This window comes from Delphinus delphis, chromosome 21 (assembly GCF_949987515.2).
Source record: "Delphinus delphis chromosome 21, mDelDel1.2, whole genome shotgun sequence".
NCBI classification, from domain to species: domain Eukaryota; kingdom Metazoa; phylum Chordata; class Mammalia; order Artiodactyla; family Delphinidae; genus Delphinus; species Delphinus delphis.
Window position 1 is genome coordinate 4932178 of NC_082703.1, and position 21523 is coordinate 4953700.

A 21523-nucleotide genomic window follows, 5' to 3' on the forward strand; every position below is an offset into this window, starting at 1 on the left:
ACAGAAATTACCAGTCTTTTCTCCAGAGTGGCTGTACCATTTTAACTTTCTGCTGACAGTGAATGAGAGAGAAAAGAGTATCTGCATTCTTGCCATTTTGTTTGCTGTTTAAATTTTACAATTTTATTTTAGCCATTGTGATAGATGTGTACTTTATCTCATGTAATTTTGACTGGCATTTCTCTGATGACTAGTGAAGTTGATTAGTTTCATGAGCTTGTTTGTCACTTTTTGTGAAATATCTGTTAATGTCTTTTGCCCATTTTCTCATTGGACTTTTCTCGTTGGTTGGTTTTTCACTACTGACCTTTGAGGAGCTTATATATTCTAATTATAGGTCCTTTACCAGATATGCGGTTTGCAGATGTTTGCTCCCAGTCTGTAATTTGTCCTTTCATCCTCATCATAAGGTCTCTGACCGAGCAGAATTTCTCCATTTTGATGAGAGTTAATTTGTCAACTTTTCCTTTATGAATGGTAATTTGGCTCTCAAACCTAAGAAATCTATGTTGCCCTAGAGTTCCTGAAGATTCTGTGTGTTTTTATTTTCTAAAAGTGTTATAGTTTTATTTACATTTAATGGTGTGTTCACCTGAGGTGATTTTGTATGAAGTGTGAGATTTGGATCAAGGTTCACTCACTTGACCAGGGATGTGGAATTGTTCCAACACTATTTCTAGAAAGGGTTGTTCTTCTGCATTGAGTTGCTTTTGCACCTTTGTCAAAAAGTCGGGGGCGGGGTCATATTGATGCGGATATATTCCTGGGTTCTTTATTCTGTGCAGATCTTCCATGTGACTCTCCTTCTGCCAGTATCCTGCTGTCTTCAGTTTGCCTGCATATTCAGCATTTATGTTGACTAGAGTGATTCCTCCCGCTTTATTCTTGTTCAAGATTTTTACACTATTCTAGATATTTTTCTTTTTCATATAAATTTTAGACTAAACTATCCTCTGTGTGCAAACAACCTTGCTAGCATCGTGATAGACACTGTTAAACCTACAGATGAATTTGGGGAGAATAGGCATCTTCATTCTGTTGATTCTTCCAACCGTGAATACAGTAAGAATCTCCATTTGTTTGGTCTTTTTTTAAATGTCGTTCATTAGCATGTTGTAATTTTAGCATTCAGATCCTGTAGATATGTTTTTAGGTTTATACCAAAGTATTTCATTTTCTTTGGAGCAATTGTAAATGGTACTCTATTTTAATTTCTGTTTACATATGTTTGTTGTTATCTAGAAATACAACTCTCATTTGTTTGTGTCAATCCTATATCCTTACAACCTCGATGAAGTCACATATTAATTCTATGAGGGTTTGTTATTTTTTTTTTCTGATAGATTCCTTGAGAATTTTTCCATAGTCAGGTCTTTTACAAATATGGCCTTCTGTTTTCCTCTTTTTCCATCTGTATACTTTTTATCTCTTTGCTTTACCTTGCTGTGCTTGTTACAACTACCGGTACTCTGTCAGATAACCATACTGATGGCAGACATCCTCACAATTTTCCCAATTGTAGGGATAAAGTATTCAGTCATTCACCATAAGGATAACATTAGATGTAAGGGTTTTTTTTATATACTCTTTATAAAGTTGTGGAAATTCACTATTTTTAGATTGCTAAGAATTTGTTTGTTTTTCTGCCCCATGAGGGGAGGTGTGTATTTAATTGTATTGGTTGCCTTTTCTGCATCCGCTGATATGATCATATGATTTTTCTTTTTTAGTCTGTTGATATAGCGGATTTCACTGACTGATTTTCAAATATTGAAACATTACCTAGAAAATACCTTTCAAACCTAAAAACCCCACAGCTTTGTCCTGGTGTATGATTCTTTTATCCATGCCTGGCTTTGATGCGCTAATAATTTCTTGAGGATTTTTTTGGTCAAAGTTCCTGAGAAATATTGATCTATGATTTTTCTATTTTTGTACTGACTTTGTCTAATTTTTGGAGTAGTAATACTGGCCTCATTAAATACACTGAGAAAGATTACCTCTTCTTTTGTTTTTCTGGAAGATATTGTATAAAATACTTGTTAATGCTTAAGATGTGTGGTAAAATTCTCCAGTGAAATCACTGGACCTGGGGATTTTGTGTGTGTGTTTGAGTGTGTATGTGGGAGGTTTTAAATTGCCAATTCAATTATTTAATGGTTATAGAAATATTTTGTTTATCTGTTTCCTATGTATGGCTTTGGTGGTGTGTGTTTAAGTAATTGGTCTATTTCATCTCAGTGGCATTTTGGCATGTATTTTCTTGCAGTCCTCATACCCTTTTAATGGCTACAGCAGCTGTAGTGATATGCTTGTTCACTTCCGACACTGATGAGGTATGTCGTCCCTTCTTTGTCAGTCTTGCTAGAGATTTTTCAGTTTATTGCACATATCAAAGAACCAGCTTTTTCTTGCTTTGATTTTCTTTACTGTTTTCTTATTTTCAACTTTGCAGTGTTTTGCTCTTATTCTTTTCTCCCTTATACCTTGCTTTGGGTTTATTTTGCTCTTCTTTTTCTAATTTGTTGAGGAAAAAACTTATATTATCAATACGTGACCATTCCTTTTTCTACTGTAAGCATTTTAGTACTAAAATTTCCCTCTCGACACTGCTTAGTTGTATCTCACAACAATATGGTGAATTTTCATGTTCATTACAGATATATGTATTTTTAAATTTTCCTTTAAGGCTTCCTGTTTGTTTTTTTAAAGTCTGTTAGTTACTTTACAAGTGTTTGGAGGTTTTGGTTTGTTTATTTTTTCTGTTGTCTGTTGAATTTTAGTTTGATTTTGCTTTGGTCAGAGCGTATACCTTGTACAATTTCAATTTGTTTTTAATTTGTGAATGTTTGCGTCATGAGCCAGTATATTATGCTTGTAGGTGAATGTCCTTGGATACTTGAAAAAAAAATGTGTATTCTGTTGTTCTTGGGCGGACTGGTCCATAAATGTCATGGAGATCAGGTTGATTGATGCTGCGGTTCAGTTCTATATTTTGCTGATTTTTGGTCTAGTACTAGCAATAACCGATTGGAGCGTGTTTAATTCCTCCTTTACTGTTGTGGGTTTTGTCTTTCTCTTTCAGCTGTACCAGGGTTTGCTTCACATATTTTGAAGTTCTGTTGTTTGATGCCTATACATTTAGGATTGCTCTGCTTCTTGATAAGTGGATACTTTTATGATCACGTAGTGACTCTCTTTCTCCCTTGTAGATTTCTTTGCAATTAAGTTCACTTTCTCCGATATGATTTTTATCAATATTTGCATGACATATTTTCCATTCTTTTTATTTCAATCTGCCTAAAAATTTATGCCTGTAACTGAACCACTTTGCTGTACACCTGAAACTGACACCACCTTGTAAATCAGCTATACCCCAATATAAAATAAAAATTAAGTAAAAAAATAAAATCATTGGAAGTGGAAAAAATTTATGTTTGAAGTGAGTTTCTTGTAGAGACTATTTAGTTGGGTCATAAGGTGTGCTTTTGTTTGTTTGATTTTTTTGTTTCCTCCATCTGCCTTGGGACTCAGTATTTTATTTGGTGTTTTTAGACTATTTACATTTGAAGTAGTGATTGATATGTTAGGGCTTTTGTCTGCTATATTTTTTTTCCTTTATTTTTTTTTTTCTGTGCTACTCATTTCTTTTTTCTTGTTTTCTTCTTCTGGATTACTTGAACATTTTAAAGATTACATCATGATTTATTTATAGTGTCAATAGATTTTTCCCTGTTATACTTTTCTTAGGTTTGCTTGAGGTATTACAATAAACATATAGAACCTAGCCTACTGTTGTGGACTTTTTACTTCTTCAAGTGAAACCCTGAAACCCTACTTCCATTTAGGATCCTTTATCCTCTGTACTTTATAAATATAATTGCTCAAATATTCCTCTCCATACATTAAGCATAACATGATACTGTGTGATTGTTGTTTCAACTACCAAATATGATTTCAGAAACTCATGAAGGAAAGGATAGTTCATTATATTCACCCGTATTTTAAACCATTCTCTTTGTCCCAGTTCCTTAAGACTACCCAAGCCTTTTCGTGATGTATTACCTTTGTTTCCTGGAGTTTCCTTTTGCCATTACCTTAGGGTATGTGTGCTGTAGACTAAATCTGTTAGTTTTCCTCTGTCGGAGAAAGTTTCTCTTTTTCCTTCATCCTTAAAGGATAAATTTGCCAGATATAGAATTCATGTTTGACAGTAATGTTCTTGTCAACATGTGAGATTGCTCTTGTATTTCCTTTGAGACTTCATGACTTTCAGACGAGAAATGTACTGTCATTCAAACTGGTGTTCTTCTACAGGTTATATGACATTACTGTCTGGTTTCTTTGAAGATATTTTTATTGTTTGCAGTTTAGTCATGATCTTTCTTGTTGCAAGTGACTTTGGACCCATTCTATTTTCGGTTTGATCAGTTTCCAGAATCTAAATGTTTATGTCCTTCATCAATTTTGTGAGGATTTCTGCTGACTGTTTTCTGAATTTATGCATATATATATATATATATATATATATATATAATTTTTTAAATTTAAGGTGGTAAAAATATTTAATATGAGTTCTACTCTCTTAACAAATTTTAAGCATAAATTACATCACTGTTGACATCAGTATGTTTTACAGAAGGTCCTGGAGCTTATTATTCATCTTGCTTAACTGAAACTTTATGCCCATTAAATAGTACCTCCTCATTTCCCCCTGGCCAAGCCCCTGGCAAACACCATTCCACTTTTGGGTGGTATGCATTTGACGTTTAAATACTTCATAGAAATGGAGTCATGCGGTATTTGTCTTTCTGTGATGGGTCTATTTCACTTATCATAATGTCCACAAGGTGAATCATGTTGTCACGTATTGCATAACTTACTTCTTTTTTAAGGCTATCTAGCATTCCACAGAATACATATACACCACACTTTCTTATCCACTCTTCTGTGGATGTGGCCACTTAGGGTTTATTCACATCTTGGCTATTGTGGATAGTGCCGCAGTAAGCATAGCAGTGCCAATATCTCCTGCAGCTCCTGTGTCAGTTCTTTGGCGTAACTGCCCAGAAGTGACATTGCTGGATCACAGGGGGTTCTGTTTTTCGTTTTTACTATATTCTATAGCAACCGTTTCATATGCTCTACCCAGTGACAGAGTACATCAGTTCCAGCTTCCCACACCCTCAACAGCACTCTTTGTCCTTTGTTCACATGATAATAGCCATCCTAACAGTCGTGAGGTGATATCTCACAAAAATAACATTTTGGTGTTACTTTGCATCTTTCTGGTAACTAGTGATCTCCCTGTTGGCCACTTGGATGTCTTCTTTGTTTGTGTCTTATCTAATTTCTTTCATCAATACGTTGTAGTTTTCAGAGTACAAGGTTCCCACCTCCTTGGTTAAATTTGTTCGTAGGTATTTTGTGTGTGTGTGATCTTGTAAATGGATTTGTTTTCTTAATTTCCCTTTCCTTACAAATAGTTCTCTGTAAGTAGAGAAATGCGACTCATTACTGAATGTCGATTATATGTTCTGTAATATTATGGAGCTTGTCGTTAGATCTAAAACTTCGAGGGTTTTTGTGGAGTCTTTAGGTTTTGCTATCTATGAGATCATGTCATCTGCAAACAAAGATATTTTTACTTCTTTCTTTCCAATTTGGATGCCTTTTTATTTTTTTCTCTCTCTTTGTCGACTTGCTCTAGATATAACTTCCCATCCTAGATTGAATTGAATTGGTGAGGTGGGCGTCCTTGCCTTGTTCCTGATCTTAGAGGAAAAGTTTTCAAGTTTCACTGTTGAATATGTTGTTAGCTGTGGGCTTCTCATATATGGCCTTTATTAGGTTGTGCTGATTTCATTCTATTCCTAGTTTGCTGAGAGTTTTTCTTTTGATAGATGCTGAAATTTGTCAAATTCTTTCTCTGCATATATTGAGATGATCGTGTGATTTTGACTCTTTGTCCTGTTAATGTGTTTTATCACATTAATTTTTGAATGTTGAACCATTCTTGCATTGCAAGAATAATTTAGCTTGGTCATGGTGTATGACCATTTTAAGGTGCTAGATTACACTGGATTTGGTTTACAACTAGTTTGTTGAACACTTTTCCATCTGTATTCATGAGGGATGTTAGCTTGTACTGTTCTTTCCATGTGGCTTTTGTATCAGAGTAATGCTGGCTGCATAAAATGACTTTGAAAGTGTTCCCCCCTCTTTTACTTTTTGGAAGCATTTGAGAAGGCTTGTGTTAGTTCTTACTTAAATGTTCTATAGAATTCCCCAGGGAAGCCAATTGGTATTGGGCTTCTCCCTATTAGGAGGTTTGTGATTACCGATTCAGTCTCCATACTAGTTATATGTCGGTTCGGATTTTCTATTTTTTCATGAGTCACTGTTCTTAGGTTTCATGTCGCTAAGCATTTATCCATCCTCTATGGTATCTGGTTGTTGGCATATAATGTTCATATTATTTTCTTTTGAACCTTCTTATTTTTGTGGCATGAGCTTTCATTTTTCTGATTTTATTTTTGAAACTTCTCTTTTTTTCTTAATCTAGATAGAGGTTTGTCAATTTTATTTATCATTTCAAAAGACCAACTCTTAGTTTTTTGATATTTTCTATTGTTTTTCCACTTATTATCATTTTATTCCTGGTCTATTCTTTGTTATGTTCTTTTTGCTACTTTGAGCTTTCTTTGTTCTTCTGTTAGTTCTTTGAGATGTGAAGTTAGTTTATTAATTTGAGGTCTTTTTGATGTGTTTTGTTTGTAGCTATACATTTACCTCTTTCCTCCACTTTCACTGGATGCGATAAATTTTGGTATGTTGTGTTTTCTGTTTCATTTGTCTCAAGCTATTTTAAATTTCCTTTTTGATTCTTTTCTTTGATTCAATTGTTGATCAAAAGTATGTTGTTAATTTCCACATAGCTGTGGATTTTTTACTTATCCTTCTGCTATTCCTTTCTAGTTTCATTCCAAAACGTGTTCAGAAAGGACACGTTGTATGATTTAAATCTTCTTAAATTTGTTAAGAGTTGCTTTGTGACCAAACATATAATCTATTGTGGGGAAAGCTTGTGTCCACTTGAGAAGAATGTATATTCTGCTGCTTTTGAGGGGAATGTTCTGTAAGTAGCTGCTGGGTAGATTTTGGCTATAATGTTATTTAAGTCCTCTTTTTTATTTCTTACTCATCTCCTGTCTGCTTCCTCTACCCATTACTGAAAGTGTGGTATTGAAGTCCCCTTCTCTTATTGTATTGCTGTCTGTATCTCTCCTCAGATTCTGTCAGTGTTTGCTGTGGGTATATTTAGATTCTCTAATGCTGAGGGTGTATATATTTATAATGGTTATCTTTCCCCGGTGGACTAGCCCTTTAATCATTATAAAATGTCCATCTTTGACTCCTGTGACTGTCTTGACTTTATGTCTATTCTGTCTGATGTAAATATAGCTAGACCTGTGCCCGACACACAGTAGGCCAAACTATACCGAAACGTCGGTGTTTGGAGCAGAGAAAGGTTTATTGCAGGGCCGTGTAAGGAGACGGGTGGCTCCTGCCTTAAAAAGCCTGAATTTCCCAAAGGCTGTCAGCAAAGCACTTTTAAAGGCAAGCTGAGGGAGGGGTGTAGTTAGTTGCTGCAGACTTCTTGGTGTTGGATTCAATGTTCTTGCAGCGTCCATGTATGTCAGGTCACGATGTTCCTGTAAACCTCCAACAAGACAAATGTTATTCTCTGTTCAGGTCAGGTCACAGTCAGGCTGTCCTGTACATTTCAAGCCATAGGCAACATTCTTTTACAAAAGGTGCAGAGCCAGCATGACTAAGCCCAGGCAAAAGAACACAAAGGTTAAAGTAAAAGGAACAGATCTAATATGGAGTCAGACGTGTTCTTCCCAATTAAAACACCTGCTCTCTTTCTGTTGCCATTTGTTTGGAATATTTTCCATCCCTTGAACTTCAGCCGCTATATGTCCTTCAATTTAAAGTGAAATTCCTGCAGACAGTATAGAGTTGAAACCTGCCCCCCCCACCCCGCTTTCAGCCACTTGACATCTTTTGTTTGTGGAGTCTAAACATTTATATTTGAAGTGATTATTGATAGGGAAGTTATTTACTAATGCCTTTTTGTTACTTGTTTGATTGATTGATTGATTGTAGTTCTTTTGTCTGTCTTTTCCTCTCGCTGTCTTTTCTTGTGTTTCATTGATTTTTTTTTTTTTTTGGTTCCATGTGTATTGATTTCTTTGTCTTTTTCTGTTATGTAACCTTTACTGATATTTTCATTTTGGTTACCATGGGGCTTACATGAAATATCATACAGCTATAACAGTGTACTTTAAGCTGGTAAAAACCTCAATAGCATATAAAAAGTCAATTTTACTAATCCCCCTCATTACATTTTATGTTATCGGTATCACAGTTTACATTATTGCATATTGTGTAACTTTTAACATGATTTTAGTTACAGTTATTTTTATATACTATTGTCTCTTAACTTTTATTTTAGAATTAAAAGTGATTTGATCACTACCGATACAGTAATATAGTATTTGAAATTTCCTATACATTTACCTTTCCCAATGACTTTCATTCTTTTCTTTTGCTCTCATGTTGCTCTTTAGCACCCTTTCATTTCAAAGTGATGAATTCTCATTTGTATTTCTTGTAATGCAGATATAGTGGTGAGAAATACTTCAGCTTTTGTCTGGAAAAGTCTTTATCTCTCCATTTCTTAAGATTTTTTTTTTGGCGGGGGGAGCAGTTTTAGGTTGCCAGCAAAATTAAGACAATGGTATAGAGTTTTCCAAATATCCTCTGGGGCCACCTACGCATAGCTCCTGTGTTTAATAAACTCCCCCAAGCACAGTGGTAGATTTGTTACAATTGAGGAACCTATGTGGGCACACTATAATCACCCAAAGTGCATGGTTCACATTTCAGTTCACTTTTGGTTTTGTATATTCTGTGGGACGGCACGAACATATAATGACATGTATCCATCGCTGTAGTATCATAGAGAGTATTTTAAGTGCCCTAAAAATCCTCTGTGTTCAGCCTATTCATCGTTCATTGCCACTGTAACCCTGGGCAACGTTTAACTTTCTCCATAGTTTTGCCTTTTCCAAATTGTTATGTCGTTGGAATCATACAATATGCAGCCGTTCAGGTTGGTTTCTTTCACTTACTAATATGCATTCAGTGTTCCTCCAAGTATTGGCGTGGCTTAATAGCTAATTTCTTTTTCCCACTGAATAATAATCCATGGTTTGGATGCACTACAGTTTATGAATCCTTTCACCTACTTAAAGACATCTTGGTTGATTCCAATTTTTGACAGTGTTGAAAAAGTTGCTATAAAATGTACATTCGCAGGGTTTTTGTGTGGGTTTCAGTTTTCAGCTCCTTTGGGTAGATACCAAGGAGTGTGATTGCTGGCTGGATTGGATTGTAAGAGTATGTTTAGTTTTGTGAAATATCCCCAGGTTGTCTCGACTGGCTATCTCTACCATTTCGCATTCCCACCAGTAATGAATGAGTGTTCTGTTTCTCCACAAACATGCCAGCATCTGTTGCCAGTGCTCTAGATTTTGACCAAACCTATCTCATTGATGCTTCCATTCTTAAAATTTTTAATATTTCTTTTTTATTTTTCAGCTTTATTAGGTGACATTTACAGATAAGTTTTTATATATCTAAAATACAACATGATTAATTCACATTTTTATTCTCTGTAAAATGGTCACTGCAATCAGGTTATTAATACATACATCACCTCATATGGTGACCTTTATTGTGGTAAGAACACTTAAGGTTGTTAAGGGAATATTCAAGTGTATAACACAGTATGTAACTATGTTAACTATAGTCGCCATGCTGTATATTAGATTGCCAGAGCTTTTTCATCTTGTAAGTGAAGGCTTGTACCCTTTGAGGGCATCTCCTTGTCTCCCCTATCCAGCCCCTGGTAACCATCATTCTCCTCTGTTTCAAGGAATTTACCTTTTTGTTGTAAGATTCCACAAGTAAGTGAGATCATGAAGTGTTTCTATTTCTCTGTCTGGCTATTTTCACTTAGTATAATGTTCTCCAGACTAATCCTTCTCACACATGGGTGAATAATATTCATTCATATGTGTGATGTATATCATATGTCATTGGTTGTCTCACATATAGGATACGTATCTTACATTTTCTTTATCCACTCATTCACCCTTGGACACTTAGATTGTTTCTATATCTAGGGTATCGTAACTGCTGTAAATATGCCTTTAGTAATGTGGTGGTGAGTGAGGTGTGGGGTGAGAGAAAGTGTTTTATAGTCCTGTGATTAAGTCTCAGTTTTTTAGTGAGCCTATGCATCAGGGCTATGAACAAAAGTGTTTCTTGGTGGTTTGTTTTTGTTTTTTCCGCAAGTGCGACAGAATGGCTAGAGTGGGCTGGATTTGGGTATTTCCTTTCCTGAGGTCAGTTAGGCTCTGATAATACCCCAGCCAGTTCATCTCTATCTAGGTAGTTTCCCCTGAAGGCGGGCCCTGTGAAGAAGAACAGAGTGCACTGATGTATTTCAGATTGAGTCCTTTCCCGCTCCCCTTGCCGGAGGCACAAGGACTTTTTCTCTGATATTAGCTGTGACATCTTGGTGAAACTCTTGAAGGTAAATCTCACAGTATTTTGGGGGTCCATTCATGGGTTCTCTGGAGTTTTTATTTCTCAGAATTGTCCGCACTGATCTTGAAGCCTTTCATCAATCACAGTCAGGTTTTCCTGCCCTGACACTGGTTCCAGCAGCACTTTGCACTACTGATTCTCTGCTCCAGTGAGCTGTGCCTCCCCATGTGCCCTCTCCCATCCTGAGGGCCGCGCTTTGCACTGTGTCCTCCCTTCTTTTACACATCCAGGAAGAGCTGTTGAGTTTTAAGTCTGTTCCGCTGTCTCTTGTTGTCAGGATGGAATGGCAACGTCCAACCTTCTGACATGGAGAACCAGAAACCAGAAGTCTCTTTTTCATTTCTGTAGTTTTGCAGTGTATAAGATATTTAGTCAACTTTTTTTTTCCTCTCTCAACACTTTGAATATATCATCTCAGTCTCTTCTGGCTTGCAAGGCTTCTGCTAAAAAATCCACTGAAAGTCTTAAGGGTGTTTCATTACACATAAGTCACTTTTCTTCTGTTGCTTTCAAAATTCCCTCTCTACTTTTGACTTTTGACATTTCGATTGCAATATACCTCAGTGTGGATTTCTTTGGGGACATTTTATTTGGTGATTTTTTATCTTCTTGGCATGGATATCAATTTCCTTCTGTAAGTTTGGAAAGTTTTCAGCCAATATGTATTGAAAGTGCTTCCTGTTTTTTTAACTGAAATACAATCGACATAGAACAGTGTATAGGTTTAAGGTGTACAATGTGTTGATTTGATCCATTTACATATTACAATATGATTACTGTCATCGTGTTAGCTAACATCGCTACTGCTTCACGTAATCATTCTTTCTTGCTCCCTCTTTTCCTTCTGGGACCCCCCCCTACTTTGTGTATTGTTCCTTTTGTTTGTGTTCCATAGGTCCTGTAAGATTTTATCACTTATTCACTGTCTTCTTTTTGCTCCTTTGAACCGTCTTTGAGTTAAGTCTTTCTCCTGCTTGATCTAATCTGCTGTTGAACCCTTCTGGTGAATTTTTTCAGTTCAGTTATTATTTGACAGTTCCACGATTTCTGTTTGGTACTTTTAATACTTTGTATCTCTTTTCTGAATTTCTCACTTGGTTCATGCATTGTTCTCCCAACTTCATTGAGCATCTTTATGGGAGTTATTTTAAATTTTTCATTAGGCAGGTTATTTAATGTCATTTCACTAGTGTCAGTTTCGGTCTATGTCTTGTTCCTTTATTCAAAATGTCTTTTCCTTATGACTCATTTCACTCGACACTCTGTTTTGGTGTCTGCTCATTAGACAAAGCAGTCACATCACCCAGTCTTCATGACTGGCCATGTGCAGAAGGAAACACCCACAGATCAGCCCGGCCAGTGATTTGCAATGACTTGGGGGTCCTCTACCAGCAGTTTCTCTCTCCAGGTAGAAGCAAGCCGCTGTGGTTTTTTCTGCTCTGTTTCTGCTGGGCAGTAGGGACGATCATTGTTGTCTGTCATCCCAGGCTGCCGCCCCTGTTCTCCCTCCGACAGCTAGACTGTGGGCGAGCCATCAGTGCTCCAGGATTGGTGAGACAAGTGCTGGCTCTTGGGGCAGAACCGGCGAAGTGGGAACACTGCCTTCAGTCGATCCACTATTACCTCCCCAGGGGAAGCAGAGAGGTGGGATTTTTCATCCCCTCACTCTGTGTTGAGTTTGGGCAAGCTGAGGAGGGAATCAAGCCACCACCTCCACTGTGGTTTGGGTGGCTAGACTGCCCTGAACCAATCAGAGCCCTGGGTCTGGTAAAACTGTTCCTTGGGTGTTCGTTCCCCTCGAAAACGCCGGGGCACTGGATGCTTGAACAACACCCTCTCTTCTCCTGGGTGAATCTGGGAGCTATAGGGTCTCTTCGTGATCTTATGGCAGTACTCTGGGGTAGAGTCTCTGGTGAAAGGGCACCCCAAATCTCCCTCCTGGCTTTGGTGCATCTGATTTTGCATCCTCTAAAGGTGTGCATGAGCCTGTCAATTAACTCCTGATTTCTCACAAAGGAAATTGGTCCATGAATTGCTACTCACTTGGTGTATTTGTTGGGAGATGGAAGGTCCAGGGTTTTCTAAACCAACTTCTTTCCAACCAGCATTCAGCCTTTATTTCTGTGGATTTTTTTCTGCCCTACATTCTTTCTGCTCTCCTTATTGGATCCTGACATGTATTTTAAAATTTTGGGGAATGTTCCACATGTCCTTGAGGCTCTATTCACTTTCTTAACTCATTTTTCTGGGTTTTATATATTGAGTGAATTCTACTGATCTTTCTCAAGTTCATTGATTCTATCCCTTGTCATCTCCACTCTACTTTTGAGCCTATCCAGTATGCATTGTTTTGTTTGTTTGTTTATTATATTTTTCACTTCTAATATTTTTATTTGTTCTTTTTAATTGTTTCTATTTCTTTTCTGATATTTCTGTTCTTTCAGTTGTTTCAGGGTAATTTTTGATTGTGCATTGAACGAGTATTATCACAGCTGCTTTAAAATCCATCCGATAGTTCCAGATACATGTGACTCATCTCAATATTGGCATCACTGGGTTGTTTTCTCCCACTATGTTGTGATATTCTTGGTTCTTTGTATAGTGTGTAGTTTTCTATTGTATCTTTGACATTGAAATCTTCTATTGTTGAAGTCTGTCAGCCAGTTTAAGTTCAGATTTAGTGTGGTCTGTTGTTCCAGTGACCATTTAGCTTTCTTGGGGCTTTCAATATTATTCTGTTTTGTTTCATTCTTCTGGCTCTGCTGGAGCTCACTGGCTTTCTGCCGGTGCAACCCATAGCAGGACAAGGTTCTTTCCTGGGCCACCTTGTATTGCTAGGTGATGCTGGGTGATGAAGGACCCATAGAAGAGAGAGTATGTCCTCTGGCAGTTTCCCAGCCACTGGATATTGGTATGCTTCTCACTCTGCCTCTGCTAGTGCCCCTGAGTGGGGAAATTTTTTATCTCAGTCACTTTTTGCTGCTTAGAGTTGGGGGGTTTGAGAATTATCTCGTGAGGATCATTTTCTCTTATCAGTACAAGGCCAGGAGCTGCAGAAACTGAGATGCTGTCTTCTGCAGGTTAGGGTTGGGACCTGGTTTGCATTCTACATCTTCGTGAAGGCTTGTGGCATAGTTTGCTGGCACCAGTGAAGGCAGAAATGGCTACTGCTGCTGCCTGGTGTGGAGCAGGGTATGCTCTGCCACTGTCCATGGGTGGGAGATAGGAGGTAATCCTAGTATTGAGACGAGTGAATGGTTACTGATGGAGATGTAAGTCTGGGCTCTAATGACGTATAAACACTTTCATGCAAGAGAATGTGATGATACTAATGTTTTCATAGCCCAGGATTAGCAGAGGAACAGGACTGATTCTAGATATCAACAGATTTCTTAGGGAAGAGAAGGGAATATTCACTGAAAGAAAACATCCGGGGAGAAGCTGGGAAGACTAATGTTGTGAAAGTCCATTGAGAGGAGAGTTTGAACTAAGGATGATCAACGTGGTGAGATATTAGAGAGAAAATAGTGAGGAAATGTCAGTTAAGATATTTTGGGCTAACTTAGAAAAAACAAACGAAATGTTCACAGTGGAAGTCAAAGTAATGCTGTTAATTACATTGAGGTAGCATTCATAGACTATATATTCAAGAAATGGGGCTGAGAAAGACAAGATGCAGATCAGAAAGTTGTTTATCAAAAATTTAGAATTATAGCAAAAATCATATGGGGGAGGATAGGAGTTGTGATTATTTATAGGCAGAAGAGGGTCAAGTGGAAAAGATTGTAGGTAGATAAGAAGGAAGTGGAATATCTGGTGACTAACACTATGGAATGCCTAATTGTGAATGTTTGAAGATGTCCAGGAAGTAAGGATAAGACCAAACACTTTATGTTCTAATCATTACAAATGTATCTTTATATTACTCCTGTTTAGGGCCATTGCTTTTATCAAGGATATGCCACAGAGATTGCAAATTCGGTTGTGACACTTAGCACCTGCTCTGGACTCAAGTAATGGCATATTCCAGAGATGTACATAACTGAAATCTTGTGTACCCTTTTACTTTTAGAATCTTCTCGAAGGATAGATGGAAGACACAGAAAATAGACACTTTCATTATGTGTCTTCTCATCTGCTATCTTGGCCTGCTTGTCTTATCATTTTCCCTATTTGCTTTGTCTCTCTCCCAGGCTTGCAGTTATAAAATTTATTCAGAAAAAGCTGCCACTAGTATAAGAAATATCCATATTACTGAGGCACACTACAATTGCAATGACTCCTAAATGCTGTAATAGATAGAAGAAGGTAGAAAATTGGGTTTAAATGTTAATCCAAGGAAGATGGGATGATTCTTAGATATTAGACAACAAAGGCCACTATCAAATTTCTATATAATGTTTTCACTTAATATTGATTTATGTTTATCATTGAGAAATCTATGTTTTAAATTTCTTTTTATGTATTTAAATATTCAGGGGATTATTGCAGTTGGAGAATGTCAGTTACGGAATTCAACCATTGGAATCTTCAGCTACATATGAACATATGCTTTATCAGATAAAGGATAATGAAATTGATTTTCCCCCCATAGCAGGAAATAATTCTACAACCCAATTGGCAGATCAGTCCTACAAAATTCTTGTGAAATCAGAAGTAAGTAACCCCTTTTATGGGATCTTCATTTGTGCAACTTTTGATAAACGTATTCACGTTGAAATTTGTTACATTTGGAAAACAAATTTAAACTGATGTTGATGATAAATAAACCTTCTCTTGTAAGGTATTTATTTAAAGTATTTTCTGTTTAGTCATATAATATTTAAAAATGTAATAGATATAAACATATAATCCAAAAATCAATATTCTCCCATATACTTAATTGCAAGTATTCTTATGCATATATGCACAGTTGCACTGTTACTGAATTTGCAACCTAATAATACAATGATACTCAAATTTGCTGATTCTGACTCTGTCATCAGTTTTTCCAGTGCATTTTTTTTCTTTGTAAGAAAGTGTTATTTTGATAGAAAAGGTAAAAGTAGAAAAGAGGCAAGAAATCATCTGAAATGTCATTGTCTAGATATAGTGCTCTTAGAACTTTGGAGTATTTGTTCTAATTCTTTTACTGTATCTAGTTATAAGGGTTGATTTATAAAAGAAGATTTATTTAACAAAAAATTATCTAATCATATATGCTTCTTTGAAATTTCCCCTTAAAATTGCTGTTAAGAGGATAATGCACATTTTCTCTTATCATTAAATTATGTTACATTTATTATTATTTTAAATTAACATTAGTTAATGTTGATTTAAAATTAAATGTATGCATAAGGAAAATAAGAAATGACCATAATACTGTTTTCTAGAGAAAATGTTGTATGGAATTCAGGGCAATTATTTTAATTTGTACTCTTTCATGCTTTTTCATGAAATACATATATATATAATATATATATACAATATATAATATATATATTTTCATGCTATACATATATATATATAAACTTAAAATATCTACTTTACAAAATTATGGCATATTCTGCATATTTGTATTTTTACTTTAATCCAGAAATGAACAGCAGTAATGTATCAAAATTTTGAGCAGTCACACTTTTTTTTATAAATACCTATATCTAAGAATAGGCATATTTCCAAAGTTTTTTAGATATATATATACATACTAAATTCCTCCTTAAGAGTGATTGCACAACTTTACATTTTGCCATCAGTGGTTAAGGAAATGAATCTCTGTCCACATATTCTCATGAAAATTAGATATCCTGTTTAGAGAAGCAGAACAAAATCATAATGAATGAAACTTGAATTTAATTTTTGATGATCTCCATCTCACTGTTGCTTTAATATGCTTTTATTTATTTTGCCAAAGATGTTGGTACAAATACAGATTAGTAAAATTGCCCTTTCAGAAAGTCATAAAAATGGTAAAATATAATCATATATAGAAATGAAAATTTCATTTTTAATGGAACTGAGATGTGACCCCTAACCCTATGCCATCTGCATATTGCAGTACAACACTGGACACAGTTGCAGACCATTTTCATAACTGAAACAGAGCAGTGTCACATGCAGTAAATTGGATAACTTTAAAGGATTCCATGAATACTCTTCTGTGGCAGTGGGCAAACCTGAAGGGATTGACATGCTTTGGGAAAGACAAAGAGCACTGCACTGGAAGCCATCCCCCTCCAGTGACTCAGCAATAAGAGAGGGATGGGAAGAGACAGAGATAGCATACAGTTCCAGCTGCCTTAGCTTGAAGTTCAGGTCGGTCAGGCTGTAGCCACAAGAATTTGGCCGAGTAACATCATCCTTCTGTGTTTAAATGTTCTCATCTGTAAAAATCCAATAATAAAAATAATCCCTAACTCACACAAATATTTTAAAGATTCCATAAATTTATAATTGAAAATGACTTAGCATATATGGGAAAAATAAGTGATCAATAAATATCACTACTACTACTATTAACATTTGCTCTCTCTAGTTTCTAATGTAGTAAAGCAAGGTAACTGGGACTAATTATGGAAAGTTTGGATACAAAACAATATGCAATAATGAAATAAAAGCGACTGAAAGTTCAGAACCTAGAGGAAGACAGGGATATCACTGCAGGAATGAATGGAAAGAATGGGTACTGACATGTTTGTGAATTAAATGATTGCTTTTCACCCTGAATTTGATAGGCTTAAATCTATAGCTTTAGAGAAGCATGTTTTCCCAAGCATGTTTACAAGCACAAATAGACAAAGTGAGTATCTTCAATATAACAGATATTTTAAAGAGAGAGAGAAAAATAAAATAAAATCTTATATTTTAGGCATGTTTGGACATTTATGAGAGGAAACACAAATAAACTCATAATCAAGGTGAAGGCCTTCATGATAACCAGTGAAAAGTAGAACAAACAAAATACATAAAGGGCTTACCTGTTAAAGACATATTGGACACATGCACTTACCCTGCCCCTTCCTTAAACCCCACTAAAGCGAAAAGGAGTTTTTAACATGGCATTAACATACACACACAAACAGAACAGAAGAATAGTAATAACACTGGAAGTTGAATAGCAGATAGACAGCTGATTCAGCCACTAAAAAGCTGAATCCTTAACTGACAACTATAGGAAACTTGATACACACTACAGAACTACTCAAATGTTTTTGGAACTGCAAGTCCGAATACCTTAGGAAATGATATTAAGGGTGGGCCTAGGAAGAGAAGTGGTTGAAAATAAGCTGTATAAATATGTATAAAACCTGATTTCCTCTCCTAATCGATTGTTTCTGTTGTAAATTAAACTTGGCACACTAGATATTGGGAAACAGGTTTACACAATCCAAGATGTTCATTAGAACCCAGGAGGGAATGAAACCACCCAAAAAAATCAAAACTAACCATGTTGACAGCAGGGTGTTCCCAGCAAACAACCCAGACAATTTACTCTCTGTGAAGACAGCAGGCCATAAGCTCCGTATGTGGTCATAGATGTTGGAATAAGCTGTCAGATGCTCGATGCCTGATATGAAGGGGCACTAGACATGTGATGAAACAATTGAATATGGTAGATAGAGACATGGAAAAATTCAAAGTGCTAAAGCCTGAGGTCCCAAGGAATAGAGAGAGTGAAGAAAACAAAATGACAATATCCTCAGAGAGGTAGGAGAAAATATTTCACCCCAAAATAAGAACAGAGTGCTATTGAAAAAATAACACTCAGCAGATAACAGTTCCTGGAAGGTAAAAGCATGCTGAACCTATGTAAAAGCTCAAAAGAAAGTTCACAAGATAAAATTCCAGAAATCACACAAAAACTAAAATATAAACAAAAACGACAGGGAAATTTGAGAGAGAAGAAATTCAATTAAAATAACAATATGGGTGATGCAATCTGAGTTCTGGTACAAATAAACATAGAAAATTGTGTTGAATAAATCACAAAACAATCCACAAAAAATTCTCAGAATGATTTAAGTGGAGGTTCTGGACCAATATTTAAAAAAATCTGGCTTTTTATATATAAAGAAGATGCAGAATGGCATGGTCTTACCTAGCAGCAATATTGGAGGTTGAAAGGCAATACAACAGTTACTTAAAAGGAGGAAAAGTGATTTCCAGCCTATAATTCTATACCCAGTCAGAACTATAAAATTGAGATTTTTTTTGGTTGAAGCCATTTCTTTCCTCCCTATTGTGAATTGTCCTTCCTAATGCGTGAAACGAACCACACTTTTTAAAAAAAGAGACTCTAATCGCATCCCGAATGAAAATAATAGCCAGCCACAATCACAACCAAATTCATAAGGGGTAGTTGCCAAATACAGTGAACTTTCAGTCAGATCAAAAGATGGAACAACTATGTACGCTTCCTCAAACTGTATTCCTCTTGAGAACCACTATTAGGTCAAATACCACTAGATTTTGAAGCAACCAATTCCCGACTGTCAGTGGCTTAACATCACATATGTGCTTTGCTCAGGCAAAGACCGAGGTGGATGAAACTGCTGGTTGTTTCCCTTTCTAGCTTCAACACGGGGCCCCAAACTGTCCCCCACTAGTTTTTGAATCTAGACAGGAGTTAAGGGAAAAGAGTGTCTATATCATCCCCTCCTTGATGCTGCTGGCCCTGGACAGCTATCTCTCACAGACTTCTCTCTTGGAGAAGGAGCAAACATCACTCTTGGATAATTGGCCATTTCTTATAAAGCAAGTATAGCAACTGCCGGGCCATTACTGGTCCATGGCCTTTTAGGAATGGAGCCACACAGCAGGCGGTGAGCAGCGAGTAAGCGAAGCTCCATCCGTATTTACAGCCACTCCCCATCGCTCACATTTCTGCCTGAGCTCCTCCTCCTGTCATATTGGTGGTGACATCAGATTCTCATAGGAGTGCAAACCCTACTGTGAACTGCACATGCGAGGGAGGGATCTAGGTTGCGCGCTCCTTATGAGAATCTGATGCCTGATGATCTGAGGAGGAGCTGAGGTGGTGATGCTAGCGCTGGGGAGCGGCTGCAAATACAGATTATCACTAGCAGAGAGGTTTGACGGCACAGAGACCATCATAAATCAGTTGCTTGTAGACTCATATCAAAACCCGATCAGTGAGTGGCAAGTGAAAACAAGCTCAGGGCTCCCACTGATTCTGCATTCTAGTGAGTTGTATGATTATTTCATTATATATTACAAAGGAATAATAACAGAAATAAAGTGCATAATAAATGCAATGTGCTTGAATCATCTGAAACCATCCCCACACCCCAGTCCATGGAAAGCTTGTCTTCCATGAAACCAGTCCCTGGTGCCAAAAAGGTTGGGGACTGCTGAATTATAGTATAAGTCACCTATCCCCACCATTTGTTCAATAAAAGTTTGACACAAAAGAAATGAATGTATTCTAAAAGAAGAAGACTCCAAAAGGAATAAACATGAGGCATAAGAATGAATAGAAATATAGCATATAAGACATATACAGGATCCAAAGTGAGTTAAAAAACCATATTGATGTTGTTATATATTCATGGTCTGCCTCACAGGTGCCACCTATTGTTTTAAGAGCTTTACAGTATACCCTGTCTTTCCAGTTCTTTCTACAGTTCTGAGAGTGAGGACCATTGTCCCTCTCTTCAGATAGGAAGCAGAGACCTAGAGAGTTTAAATCATTATCCTAGGAAATCCTCCAGTAAGTTACAGCTTTAAAATTCTAACCTAAATAATACAACCCCAGAGATAACGTTCTTTAGCACTCACATGTCTACCCTTACACAGTCTGTTTATTAAAGATCCTGGAGGTGCTCAAGAAATAAACGTAAGAGAAAAATAAAGCCATTTTTAAAATGAAAGACATTGACAATAGAACGAGTGAATAACAGAATAGACACTGTGCTAAAACCCCAAGGTGATGTTATAGTCAGGGTTAAAGAAATAGAGAAAGCAATGACATAAAAATGATGGCAGAGAAAACCAAAACTGTGTAATGGTTAATTTTATGTATCAACTTCCCTGGGCCACAGTGCCCAGATGGTTAGTCATATTTTCTGGGTGTTTCTGTGAGGGTGTTTTTGATAAGATTAAGAACTATATCAGTGGAGTTTGTGTAAAGCAGATGGTCCTCCAGAATGTGGGTAGACCTCATCCAATAGGTTGAAGTCCTGAATATAAGAAAAGGATGTAACTTCCCCTGAGTAAGACAGGACTCTCTAGCCAACTGGAACTGGAGCATCAACTCTCTCCATGTCTCCATCCCGCTAACCAGCCAGCCTCCATAACCATATGACCCAATTACTTGTAATACATCTAATTATAATAAGTATATGAAATGTATAAATATACACACATATACTATTGGTTCTGTTTCTCTGGGGAACCCTGACTAATAGAGTGTGAAAGATTGCTAATGGAAACTCAGGATAATCAATATTGTCATTCATGAATAAAATCACAACCAAAGTATTCCAACTTATGAAGGAAGAAAACTCTGTTGAAATAAAGAGGTCCTGAACTTGAAAATTTTCAAATTACAAAAAATCCTTATGAAAACCAGTGACACCAAGATACAATGTATTTTGGACTTTATCAATAAATAATGAATAATGCTATAGGCATCTTGGCCTCAAAGAAAGTCACCGACAAAGGTAGAAAAACTCAGACTGGAATTAGCCTTTGCCAAAATGTAGTGCTTGTAAGATAGTCAGAATGTCTAACTAGGGAGTAGAGAAAATGGCTTCTCCAGGGAGGTACACAATATCCCAGCAATTTGTTTTCCAGTCAAGTTGCCATTATACTCCAAAAACGTGTGCTTTTTCAAAGACTT

At 36.6% G+C, this 21523-nt stretch overlaps 1 protein-coding gene across 1 annotated transcript in view; it reads left to right on the plus strand.

The window, feature by feature from the left end:
- LOC132417716 (A disintegrin and metallopeptidase domain 3-like) overlaps positions 1-21523 on the plus strand; it is a 125990-nt gene that overhangs the window by 17977 nt on the left and 86490 nt on the right. Inside the window, 2 exon segments of the mRNA XM_060001493.1 lie at positions 14620-14696; positions 15162-15339. Coding sequence (XP_059857476.1) covers positions 14620-14696; positions 15162-15339 — 255 coding nt within the window.